This window comes from Neopsephotus bourkii, unplaced genomic scaffold (assembly GCF_033783945.1).
Source record: "Neopsephotus bourkii isolate Nb327-2 ecotype Australia unplaced genomic scaffold, CSIRO-AGI_Nbou_v1 NB_450, whole genome shotgun sequence".
Taxonomy (NCBI): domain Eukaryota; kingdom Metazoa; phylum Chordata; class Aves; order Psittaciformes; family Psittacidae; genus Neopsephotus; species Neopsephotus bourkii.
In genome coordinates this window covers 1,405,859-1,418,553 of record NW_026900952.1, presented here as the reverse complement: position 1 = coordinate 1,418,553, position 12,695 = coordinate 1,405,859, and the positions used below count along the sequence as shown (strand labels likewise).

Below are 12,695 nucleotides of genomic sequence, written 5' to 3'. Positions count from 1 at the left end.
TCTAGTAAATTAAATATTTTAATGACAGCTGAATCAAACACTGATTTTTCAGACCTATAATGCTGTGTTTAACAGTGCTTAACAATGGATAAGCTACAAAAACCCTACACTTTTCATGCGATTTCTCTCCAGTGTGTACTAATTCTTGATCAATGCTACAGATCACAGACTAATTAATGAATCATTTCCATTAGTTATGCATGTAGAATGATAGATAACAATATTAAGTTGTGCTGTAAGTGGAAGAAATATCTGAACGTGTTAGAAGAGTAGAAATACCCCTTGAACCAAATTCTTTAGTCTAACCAGAATCAGTGATTGCATCTGTAACATCTGAATTGAATGAATATATGAAAACTTCAGTGAAACAACTTAATCTGGGTCTGATGCTCACCTTTGTATACACATTTATATAAAAATACCTGTATTTGTAGCACAGTGTGAGAAATATTAAAAACATTAAAAGCATATCACATTTCCACACAGATAACCCACATTTCAGATAACACTTTTTAAACATACTGGTCCTGGCAAAAAGCATTCTTATAGAAACCATGTCCTCATGCTACCTTCATATTCAGATAAATTGAGCAAAATTGTAGATGGAGGTGGGATGCTGTGGTAGAAAGAGAGGAAACAGGGGATTGAAACAGAGAGATATGGGGAAAGGAGGAGACAGGTTGTGGGTTCCACAGATCTGGGATAACGTACTTCCTGAGCACATGCTTAATCCTATTGGTGAGACACAAGAGTTGCTTGTTTTCTTTTGCAGGTAACTTAAAGCTATATATGTATGAAAAGTAGTAAATATAAGGACATAGCTGCTATCTTGTAGAGAAACAGCCAGCGCATATTGAGAATTATTAGCCTTTTCACATCAATGTGTGCACACAGCTTGTGGTTTTAAAATCACAATCTAGAAGTCCCAGTCACTAGAAGACTTTAAAATGTTGCTCCTCTACATAAAACAGGATTTTCAAAACCTTCCTTGAATTCTTCTCTTACATTTTTGTTGTTTTGTATGGTATTATTATAGTGCATCTGACAGCCTCCATACATACATAAAGTACCTATACTATATAAGTATATATACTCTATATGTACTATAAATACCACAAAGCAAAGCCATACTTTGTGGTGACACTGGGACCCAAACAAGATATCATTGCACATTATAATTGTATTAAAATAATTGAAAAAATAGTTAAACATTGCTAATAAAACAAGATAAATGCTAAACATTAAGAGACAGAGACTTTCGAGTGTTCCATAAAACCACACCTTTCAGACAAATTAATTATTTGTATCATAAAAAATGCTAACCGTGAAATAAAATATTCCAAAAGAAAGTAATGAGTAAAAAGCTTCAGGTAATTTTTGATTATATTAAAACCAATTCCCATTTTTCATAAAATATGCAGAACTTTACATCTTAAATAGTATAGTTACCTTCAAAAAATTACTTTCTTTTTAATCTTGTAAGAAATGAAACCTTAACTGGGTAGGAAAGTATTTAGAATATATTCAGAACGAAGAAAACCTACAGCTATTCTCACGTAAGTGGCACAGCGTATTTCACATACCTTCAGGAAGATACCTCAAATTAAGTCTACACTGTACTTGATATCACTGATCAGAGTTAACACTCTGCAAACCCAAACTGGCTGCCTTGCTTATTTCATAGTTTCAATTTCTATTGCTGTAATTCACCTCTGAATAAATAATAGAATTTATCTTGTCAGGAGCTTCCGTTGCCTTGAATGAAAAACATTTCATTTCTTTGTGATGCTGTTAAAGCTAAATCCTGCTGCAAGTGACTTAATGAGCAGCTCTGGAATAAAAACTACTGGGTGTGTTCCAGCTACATGGCCACCTTGATGAACATTAGAATTACATTTGAGATCAGAAGGAAGAAAAGGAAAATGCACTATACAAAATATGTCTTCATTTGAGGAGTGAAGTTACTACCTAGTGGCTTTGTACACTGTTAATAAATTTTGTCTGAAACTATAATTTAATATTTATGTATCTAATTTCCATCTCACAAAGTAGCATATTCTAAAATTAGAGTGCAACCAGAAAACCGTTAACTACTATAAACAATACCAAAACACAACTCAAACATATTTTAAGGAAACAATAGATACATTTTGGCCTGGGGAAATATTTCCATTGCAGATAGTGTTTTAAATACAGCTGTTATTTATGTCTTGAAAAAAATTCTTCAAGCTCAAAAAGATTTTCTACTTAGCGAGTCCTGGGTATATACATAAAGACCAAGAGTACACTACCAGAAAGACCCTTATTGGTTACTAGAAGGTACAGTAATAATAGTAAATGCTGAAATTGGGGGAAAAAATCACTTTCAGTATCAATGTTATATGATGCATTAGACAATATATCCCCTTTGAGCAGAAACTAGAGAAAATATCGTGCCCTTTATTATCTCTGTGGTTTCTTACGTGTAATAGACAGCAAAAAAATTGCACTTATTTTAACGTTACAGTAGAGTGTTAGATTGCAGCTCACCTTTTAAAATATTAGTGGCCATAATACTTATGATAGGTTGTGCATTATGCAAAGATGAATAAAGATGTGCATTTAAATTAAAAAAATGAGCAACCACTTACAGAACCAGCAGTGAGGCTTAACATAACAAACATGCACTAACCCTACACTTATGCAAAACTAAGCTCTTCCAGGAAACTGTAACCAACTGTTGACCTTCCACAAAGGTAAAGGTTTCCTCCCTTGGTAATATGTTTGGACTTTTTAGTTGAATTCCAGTTTATTAGCTCATTGTCTGTAAATGTGCTGTTCCACTGTGATATCCTTTAGCTGCCCTTGAGCTTTTCCAGAATCTGCAATCTTACAGTCACTTTTATTTAAGGTTTTTTTGAGCTGAAAAGTAAGTCCCCTTCAGTACTACACAAATAGGCTTCCTTATTCATCCTCTTCAGGTTCCTGTGGTAAAATTGGTGTCTCCTCCTTTAAACAAGCACTAAAAAACCCAAGGATTGTGCTGTAAAGGTGATATTTGCTTTTCTCAGAAGCAACATTATGACCTTCATCCGGGTAGATCTAGCAGAGGAGAAAGGAAAAAAGTAAATAGTTTTTAAAGGCTTTTCAAATATTTAGGGCTCTGATTTTCTTTCTATTTTCTTTCTGGGATCTTCAAAATGCTTTAGATGGAACCAGGATGATAACATTAGTTTTATGGCATCAAGGAAAGCTAATAAAACTCCAAGTAAAACTCATTCTCTTGGAATTTGAACTTACATAAAACAACCATTGCAGTGGGATCTGCAGAAGAGAAAAAAAATTATATTCTCAGTCATTGTGCTTACAACAGTTTACTTAGTTGGCATTTTCAATAGTGTTGAGGCATCCAAATCCCATTAATGTCAATAAGGATTAATTTCCTAATGCTTTTAGGAACCTCTCAATAACTGAGCTTCTAAATGTTCAGTGAAAAAACTTTTTGTACATATTTTTAACTATTTACCTATCTTATATAAAGCCCATCATCTCTCTATCCTAGAGTGGATATGGGCATTTTAATCACTTAAATCAAATTCCACTAGAAATTTCTCCCAAGTGAGGCTGAACAAAAATTTGCAGGCTGAATGAAGAAATCCAGGCCACAAGGTTTAGGACCAGAGAATTGCAGTGGCCTGAGGCAAAAAGTTTCAATTGCTTCCTCAGACTCACAATATGTTGCAAGAGAAGGGTTCAACAGGGCTCTTTTGAGAGCCCTGTCTTTCCTGATTCTTACTCTCTCCACAGGCCTTCACATCACCTCAGCTGAACTCACAGAAATAGCTGATACAGATCCTACCCCACTCAGATTTTACACACAAAGTCCTTTTCCCTTTATAAGTAATGCTAATCACCTTGTTGCCACGTCCTCCCTGCTGTAGACTCACAGACCTCAGTGGAAACTACAGTTCACTAAGGTTCAGTAAGGTCAAGGTTTGCAGTGGGTAACATCTGAGATATTTGAAGGAGTGACCTGAACCCACATAATCTAATATTCAAGAAGGCTTAATGCAATCAGAGCCCTTGGCCAGTAACATCCAAGTATGCTGTGGTGGGTCTCATGCATGTCTGTACGTCAGCAGCATGCCCTGCCCTCTCCCCAGCCTGTCTCTTACAGCACCCTCATCCTCTGCATAGCTATAGAGAGAGATCAGCACTCTTCCCTTTTAGCTGCTTTTTAATGTTTTTTGATGTTGAAACTAAGGGGAAATTAGTTTCATATGACCCAATACTTTTTTAGGCAAAAAGGGACTGAAGTAGTGATATCCATATTACAAGAAGGGCATATGGACTCTAAAGCATTTTAGACAGCACTGTAGGATAAACAGGTGGGAAAAAGATAAGAGAGAGGAGAAAGAGCCAGAAGAATGACAAGAAGATACAGCTCTTGATGGCCATACTAACAGTAAGGAAAATGGTATTAAAGAGTTTTAACTGTAAATTGAAGTTATACTGGTTGCATTTTGGTAGAGATGCTCCTTCCCAGGGAAGAAAAGGCAATATGAGGCTAAATGCTGACCTGTGTTTATAGGAAATGTCACAGCTGCACATACCTGCATAGTGTAATTAAGTCCAGCTTTTATTAGGTGTTTAATTAGTTCTGCTGAATGCTGGAAGTGGACTTTAGCTGCAAGATAACAACATTTGGATAATATTAGAAAAAGGCTAATATGAAATAGTTATTTCTGTTAAACAGCTTTCACTGAAAATGTTTTCAACCTCTGTAATTACTGGATCTGAAGATGACTATCTTTCTGGTCAGAACTGCACAGTCCCACCAGTTACAGTGATGCAGGGTGTAACAGTGGACGTACTGGGGAAGGAGCTGGAAACCCCAAGGGAAGCCATGCCTTCCAGGCATTCTGTGAGGACTCCTCTCTACCCTTGATTTACGCATACTGAGAGAGTTTAGAGGTGTGTAAACCCATTCTGTTTGAACAACATGACAGTTTATAACTGTGTTAAAGGAAAGCACATTGGATTTTCTACTGCTTGCTCAGTATTGTTAAAGCCCACCATTCTTTAGGCGATGGACTTTCTGCCTGCAACAGAGCAGAAATTTAATCTTTGTGAAGTAAAAACAGACAACTTTATTACCATGCCCTAATGCTGCAGAGCTCAGGCTGCAAGTGGGCTGGGTGTTGTCACTAGGTGTGATATTAAGCAAGGGCAGCAAGCAATCAGAGTCCTTGTCCAGAACACACTGTAATGCTTAGACATCTATCAGACTCCCAATTTCATCCATTGCTGAGTTCAGAGGAGTAGAATTTGCTGCTGCCTTTTACGGTCATCAAAGTCTGAGACCCTCATGCCTGTTTAGTCACCCAGTATATCTTCTCTGTCCCTCCCTTTCTGCCTGCACCAAAACTTGCTCTTTAGACCGACATCAGTTAAGAAAGTTCAGAAAAATATACTACACTCAAATTTAAATCTGTAATTACAAATTATCTCAAGTGACCAGTTATGATTCTGTTTAAAGTGTTAGAACTTTGTTTTACTTATTTTCTGCCTTAAACTGCTGATAAAAGTATAGGTGCTATTAAAAAGTTCCTTTTGCATCAGCTTCAGTTGCTTTGGCACTATTGTTTTATTGGATGAAAAGTTTAACTTCCCATTTGGTGCTGTACTTTACCAAGCATCCTGGTAATTCTTTCTTCAATTGCAGAATCTCTCTGAGTTTCAAATACCATTAAAAATGTATGTTGCTCTATTAGTAATTCATATAATTCATTTCTATTAGTTCTATTAGTAATTCATATAATACCTTTCACATAATACCCTTCACTAGGATACGGTAGTTCCCAAGTTTTAAACAAATTAGAACATACAGCACCTAAAAGGTAGAAAGACTCAGACAAGAAAAGTGCTATCAGTTTATAGTTAGAAGTGACAACTGAAATAAAAAATCCTACTGGAGAGATAATGAAACTTAAAAATGTAGTTAAGTCTGTGCCTAACCAGCCTTTGAATGCCTGCCTATTAGAACCTCTGACTCCAAATGTAATTTCATCTGTAAATACTTACCATCAGCTGTCCCATGAACTATTAGCAAATTTGCTTCTTTTAAACCATGAAGATTGTGTAATACACTGGATGCCTAGTAAATAAACACACAAGAGTGTGTAACTGAATTGCATTTTAAGAGTAAATCAGTAATTTTAAGTTACTTGTTTATGCTAAGTTACCTGATAGGTATTTTCCTCTTTTGATGGAATACCAAGGTATCTTTCTGAAAAAGCTGATGCTGTGAAAGTAAAAACAGAAACTTGTGAATTCATCAAAATTGCTTCTATTTTAAAACTCATCAATTCTGACCTAAAGTCAGAAGGTCTTTAAGCCATGAAGTGAACAAAGAGATGTCAATTTAAAACTAGAACATGCTACTTAAATGTATCACTTCACTTAACACCATATTTAAAAAACCCAAACAAAACCCAAACAACAAAAAATACCCAACCCCCTCAAAACAGAAACCCCAACCCCCTCAAAACAGAAACCCCAAGCCCTGAAAAACAGAACCCCCCCCCAAAAACCCAAAGAAACAAAAACAAACAACAAAACCAAAAGACTAACAGACCATGAAAATAACCTGGTCTAATTTCCTGTGTATCACAGTCCACAGTCCATAGCCTGTGACCAAAACTTCATACACAGAATAAAATATCTTGTGAGTGAATGACAACATGATTGATATTGTAAGGAATTCACCCCTAACCTTCAAAGACTCATTCATAATATAAGGAAGTCTTGATTTAGGCTGATCTACCTGAAGGATTCTTAGGAAATGGGGTACCTGACTGAATTTCAGTGGGAAATGGGAAACACAGCTCCTTTGCAAAAATCGTTGGTGTTAATAACCCTGTAATTGTTGTGTGTTTTGGTAAACTATATTAGTGCTAGCTCTGCCCTTTCATTCAAAGAAGAGAACGAGATAGGTGAAATCTAGTTGATATTGTTACATTACCTGCCCTTAGTTAAAATGAGTATTACCTCCATAAATAAAAGATATTTTGAATAGACTATCATGCAGGTGCAGAGCAGGGAATACTCACCATACAACTTCATATCTGTAACTGGTGCCACCACAGCTCCACACTTGAAGAGCCGTTCACTGGATTTCAGGATCATTGATGTAATGTAGCCACCATATCCCTAATAATGGAAATTATCTTGAGATTTTTATTTCACTTCTTTTGAGCAACAATAAAGTTAAAGGCCACTGTGCTAACCTGATGGGATCATTTTACAGTATGTATTTATATATAATATGGTTTAGAGCGAGGTGTCCCTGCCCATGGCAGGGGGATTGGAACTTGATGATCTTAAGGTCCTTTCCAACCCTAACTATTCTATGATTCTATGATTCTATATCTGCAAGAACTGCTTTTAAAGGAAATGTAAACCTATCATTAAGAGTGAATAAAGACCTCATTAGAACTGGTCATAATCTTTAAACTATACAATTAATAGTGAGTATATTTCAGTTTAAGCTCTAGTATTCCACCATGGCAGACTGGCCTATCGTTAGTAAAAGATTTCAAAATCAGGAAAAAACCCAACTCCAAAACAAATGAAGATGCTAAAAGAAATACAGAATAAGAGCTGGATTTTCAAGGGAGTGTGAGGAACTTAGAAATTCCAGCCCAGAAGGCCAAGAGCTGCCCAGAATTGTCAATGTGCAGTAGATTTCACCTAAGAAAGGCTTTCTGAGTTGACACTGGTAACTTATATAATTCAAAGAGTTTAGGAGAATAGCAGCTTTCCTCTGCCTCTGGGTTCTCTACTTTTGCTTTTGTTTAATATTCTCTTTGTGTCTTTCCCAGTCGCTCCACAGCACAATTTTAATCCTAGGACAGCTATTGCCAGGTTATTTATTATTTATGCCATGTATTCATTAAGAGCTTAGTTTACTTCTCCTGGGAATTTCTTTCCTTTGTGCTTGTGCCCTTGCTTCCAGTCAGGCTTTCCAGGTCAAAAACATTACACAGTGAGATCACATTTTTAGAAGCACTTCGCAATGACAATGAAGAAAATACTTCCTATGTCCTAATGCAAGGTGCCTCACTCATCATCTGGATTTCTGTGGTTACAACCCAATTGTCATTATTTTCAAGCTGCTTGGCGGTGAAGTTGCAACCAATTTTAAAGCTCTCTACTCCCATGAATAAAAATGCAAAGTACATGGAAACACAGTTTGCTGTTTAACAGTTCAAAAAGGCCCTCAGATGGTGCATCACTTGGGCTTGTACCCCCACAGAGATGAGCAAGGTGGCATTGGCAGATTGCCCTTCTGGACAGTCTTGTTGCTCTTGTGCCTAGTTTACATTACTGACTGTGACAAGAATTTTGTTTCTGTGTATGTCTAAAACCTCTTAAAGAGCTCCCAGACAGTGTGCATGTGTCCAACTTTATGAGATCAGCATTAAGCAATTCCAAGTTACCTTATTTTCAAGCAAAATGCATACTCCATTCCCATTAGTAAGCCAAATTTAATGCGTAGAATAAAAACAAAAAAAAGATTTTTCCTATCACATTGTACATAGTAAAAAGGAAATGAGTTTTTAAAAAAATTTTTAATTGACTCTTAAATAAGCAGAGTGGAGGAAATAATTAACCCTAGGGAGCTTTTAAATAAATTGGTTTTCTTTTCTAACTTTAAAACTGAATTTTAAATTTTATGAATTTTTCTTTGACAGTAGGAAACAACCCTGAGAGGTTAACTTGGAAAGGGCAAATTTCCCTGAATTTAAAGCTTATCGAATTTCCCAGTTTTTGCTCTTTGCTTTCTCACATTTTCACTTCTTATTCCTCAGTCTCCATCTTCTAAGGAATGCAGATGTTTTTTTAAGACATACTTTCTGTTTGAAACACAAATACTGTGGTACCATAAAACTGATCTGATTGATCTCAAATACGCAGTCTGAGAAAAAAATAATATACAGAACATACAGTAAATTATGGAAGGTTTTTTCCTCTTTTAATAACTGAAATTGTCTTAGAAAAATAGATAAATATGAATTGATAGCATTTTCTTAATGAATCATGATGATACATCCTGCTATTTTTGCACGTTACCTTTCCAAATACACTCAGTCTCTTAGGATCAACAAAGGGCTGTTTCAATAGCCATCTGAAAGAAAAAAAAAGGTTTTTTTTTACATTGGTAAAATGGTGAATTTTACTTGAGTCTACTACATAAAGAAAATTATTTGTACATAAGGAACTGTCATACATGTAGATCAGGTAGAAGGACAAAGTACATCCATAAGAGTATTAATGTGATTTGCTTTCTAATTCCTTCTCTATATGGCAAAAGGTTGCTGCTGAGCTCAATTCACCTAATTTGGATGTTTGAATTTGAACATCTCATCTTACTTGCCTATTAAGATCTTCTTCAGTTCAACGAGAGAAGAGAGACACTCTCTTCCCACCCATCCTGGAAATCTCTCAGTTTCGGGAGAATCACCCTCCAGAAATGCCAGGATTTCCCACCAACTAGAGCTTAAATGACTGGCTTTGACCAGGTGCCTAGTTTTTTGACAGCTAAAGGAAAGTAGGATGAATGAAACTTCCTGAATTTAGATAAAATTCCAAATAATGAATTGTCTCAAGGCAATTAATTGGCAATTGTGAATTTTATACAGAAAAGACAGAATAATCTGAAGGCAAAATCCAGCTGCTTTTGAGGAGATAATACCAGCTGCAGTCTCAACCAAGGCCACCCTCCACTTTTCCCATGCATTGCATCCAAAAGGAAGCCAGATGTAATTTAGCCTAAAACACCTTAGTATGACCGAAGAGCTCAGCTCTCAGAGCACAACGCATGGCCTGCTTCCAATGGCCCTTTCGCAAAGGTTACCTGGAATTGCCATGCTCAACACAGCCCATTCCTGACAGACATGAACACTAGGAGCTCTTCTGCCTAGCTATGTCATGTCAGAGAAAGTTGCCTACTTGTGCAATGGCCCTTTCAAAAGAAGAAAAAAACCCCCAATCTGTCTTAAAATCTTTATTTCCTTGAGAATCCCAAGAAAAAGTCCATCCAGACCTTGATATTAGCCATTTTGACATGTGCACCCTGAATAAAGAGTGTTGTCAAAGCCATATGTGATTACTCCACAGACAGAAATGACTCTTTTCTGCAGTTGATGGGTTTCTATTGGTCTGAGTACGATAATGCAATGAGAAATAACAGTCCATTTGCCCAAATTTTGCCCTTATTTACACCATTATAACTCCATTTGCTTTGTATGATCACTCCAGAACTCTGTGGTGAAAATGAGAGCAGTATCTTATAGTACAGGCCTAAAACATTGCTACACAAATACAGTTAAACTTCAACATGTGCACTGAAAGACATTTTCCTAAGAAATATAGACAAATATGAATTAGCTCAAATGCAATATTTAGATTGCACAGGGAAAGTCAGCTTTATCAAAAGAGAACCATCAACACCAAAATCAAGCACCTTTTTGATCTTTTACTTGCTGTTTGTAATTAAAAGATTATTGTTTCAAAATTTGCAACTGCATTAAAAATAAACACTATCAGTATTTGCTATGCAGAGAAAACATTCTGGGCAGTTTCAGATAAATATGCTCATTCATCAAGGTGGAAGCAGGGTAAAAGAGAAGAAAAGTTTGCACATACGTACTCTACAGCTGCTATTTGGTCCTTCACTTCCACTGATCCTAAGCATCGGTGGACCTCCTGTAGAATCTTAAGGCCTTGAAATCCACTCCCTCTGCCATCAAATCGAGCTACGATGACATTATCAGAGTTGACAAGCACTGAGTCCCAGTCAATGTGAAACTTATCTGTAACCAACTGGCTGCCTGGAGCTTCATCACTGCAAATACCAACACACCAGACACAAACGAGGACTATTGACAATGTGATGCACTTTGCCGTTCTCTGATATTTTATTTAACCTAGATGGCAGAGTTCAGCCGGTTATGCAATCCTGTTGAATTATTATCACTTCCACTGATACATAACATTAGCTAGTGACGGTGTCCCTGCAGCAGAAGTAATCAAAACAATTTCTCTATCTTTATAACTGCTGTGTTGTAGTATCACCAATACCCGAATATACTTTATAGAAAGAAATAGAAAACCAAAACACATAGTGCTGCTTATGCGTTAATAAAGTGAAAAAAAAAACAACCTCCAAACTAACTTCTCAGTTCTAAGAAGCTCATGTGGAATTTTTAAGTCACACTAAACAGGAAAAAAAAAAGAAAATTCATTCAATACCCTGATTATAATTTTATAGGATGCATAATGGTATTAAGACAGATTTCATTTTACAAAACAAAAATAAATGCATTATTGAATGGATATTTTGAAATGGAGTACAAAGAAGACTAAAGTACACACTGGGAAAAAATATATTTTCTCTATTCAAATTCATAGCAACAAACGGATGCAGGCAGGAGAGGTAAATTTATTTTATGACTTAAAAAAAAAGTGGTTTACAGCAAAAAAGGTGGAATAAAATGGGAGAATGCAGTTTCCTAGGAACAGCAAGATTTTCCATTGAAGCCAAATATACTACTTTCTTTGCAAAGAAAATAAAGTGTCAGTTTTAAAAGGGAAGCTTGTCATTATTTTTCCCTCAAGATAAACACAGAATGAGAAAGCAGGCTACCATGAAGTTGTACAAAATGCAAAATAATTCTATGCAGGCTGCATCTGCCAGTTGAATGCAAATTAAAATGTGTCTGTGCTGGCTGTATGGAAATTAGACTGGACAGTGTCTGTGGGAATATCCTGTCTAAGGTGAAAGAAAGATGAAGACAGAAGTTATTATTTTGCCAAAGAGGTTTATATAAATTGGGGGGGGGGGGGGAAGAGATATAAAAAACTCCTACAATAAGTATAGTCCTACATGTACAATAATGTGCTGATTCAGTATCTGGTTTTGGCTGTGGATAACATAGACCATCTTCAAGATAACCACTCAATTAACAAGCGTATGATGAATACACAAGTTCTCTAATTCAGTCAGAACTACCTACATAGCTGCTATACCACGCACTGAAATCAGGATTACTTGGTTATAGATTCAGGCACAACATGGTATGCTTGATTTACCATTATCTTGTGCATCAAGTTAATACTTTGCTTTCTAAAAAAGAAAGGAAAGGCAATTTTTTTTGTTTGCTTAACCAATTCAGTTGTGATTACATTAACAGCTAAGAATGCAGAGCAATGAATTTGAAGATACTGACTGTCAAGTATGCTCTGCAGAAAACACACAATTCAGAAGCACGTTATTATTATCCACAGTAAGAGCAGGACAGATTAATTCTTTCAATTTCTGCTTATTGTACAGAGCGAGGTTGTCAGAAGCATCTACATTGACACAGATGTTTTCACAGAGCTTTCACCACTACTTCCAACAGCCTCAGACCAGCAGTAATTAATTTTTAAGTTCTTCCATATTTCCGCAATAAGATAATATGTCAGAAATACCCTTGTTTAGGTAGGTATCTTTCCAATAGTGTAATGCACACCACATAAGTCAAAATATGTGTCAGCCTGTTTTCCTACCACCTAATATAAGAACAAAACAATTATAGTGTTCACGTTTGTTTTATGCATGCTATATATCTAGGTTATATATATGTATATATACACACTTCTGTGTGTGG

General features: G+C 36.1%; 1 protein-coding gene across 2 annotated transcripts in view; it reads right to left on the bottom strand.

Moving 5' to 3' along the window:
* Positions 1-390: 390 nt before the first annotated feature.
* DPP10 (dipeptidyl peptidase like 10) overlaps positions 391-12,695 on the bottom strand; it is a 555,091-nt gene continuing 542,786 nt past the window's right edge. For both annotated transcript variants that reach the window (XM_061349587.1, XM_061349585.1), the window contains exons 20-26: positions 10,694-10,888; positions 9,115-9,169; positions 7,092-7,191; positions 6,225-6,283; positions 6,064-6,136; positions 4,593-4,666; positions 391-3,081 (exon numbers count right to left, since the gene is read on the bottom strand). In XM_061349587.1, coding sequence (XP_061205571.1) covers positions 2,944-3,081; positions 4,593-4,666; positions 6,064-6,136; positions 6,225-6,283; positions 7,092-7,191; positions 9,115-9,169; positions 10,694-10,888 — 694 coding nt within the window. In that variant the 3' untranslated portion in view covers positions 391-2,943. The remainder of the gene's footprint in view (positions 3,082-4,592; positions 4,667-6,063; positions 6,137-6,224; positions 6,284-7,091; positions 7,192-9,114; positions 9,170-10,693; positions 10,889-12,695) is intronic.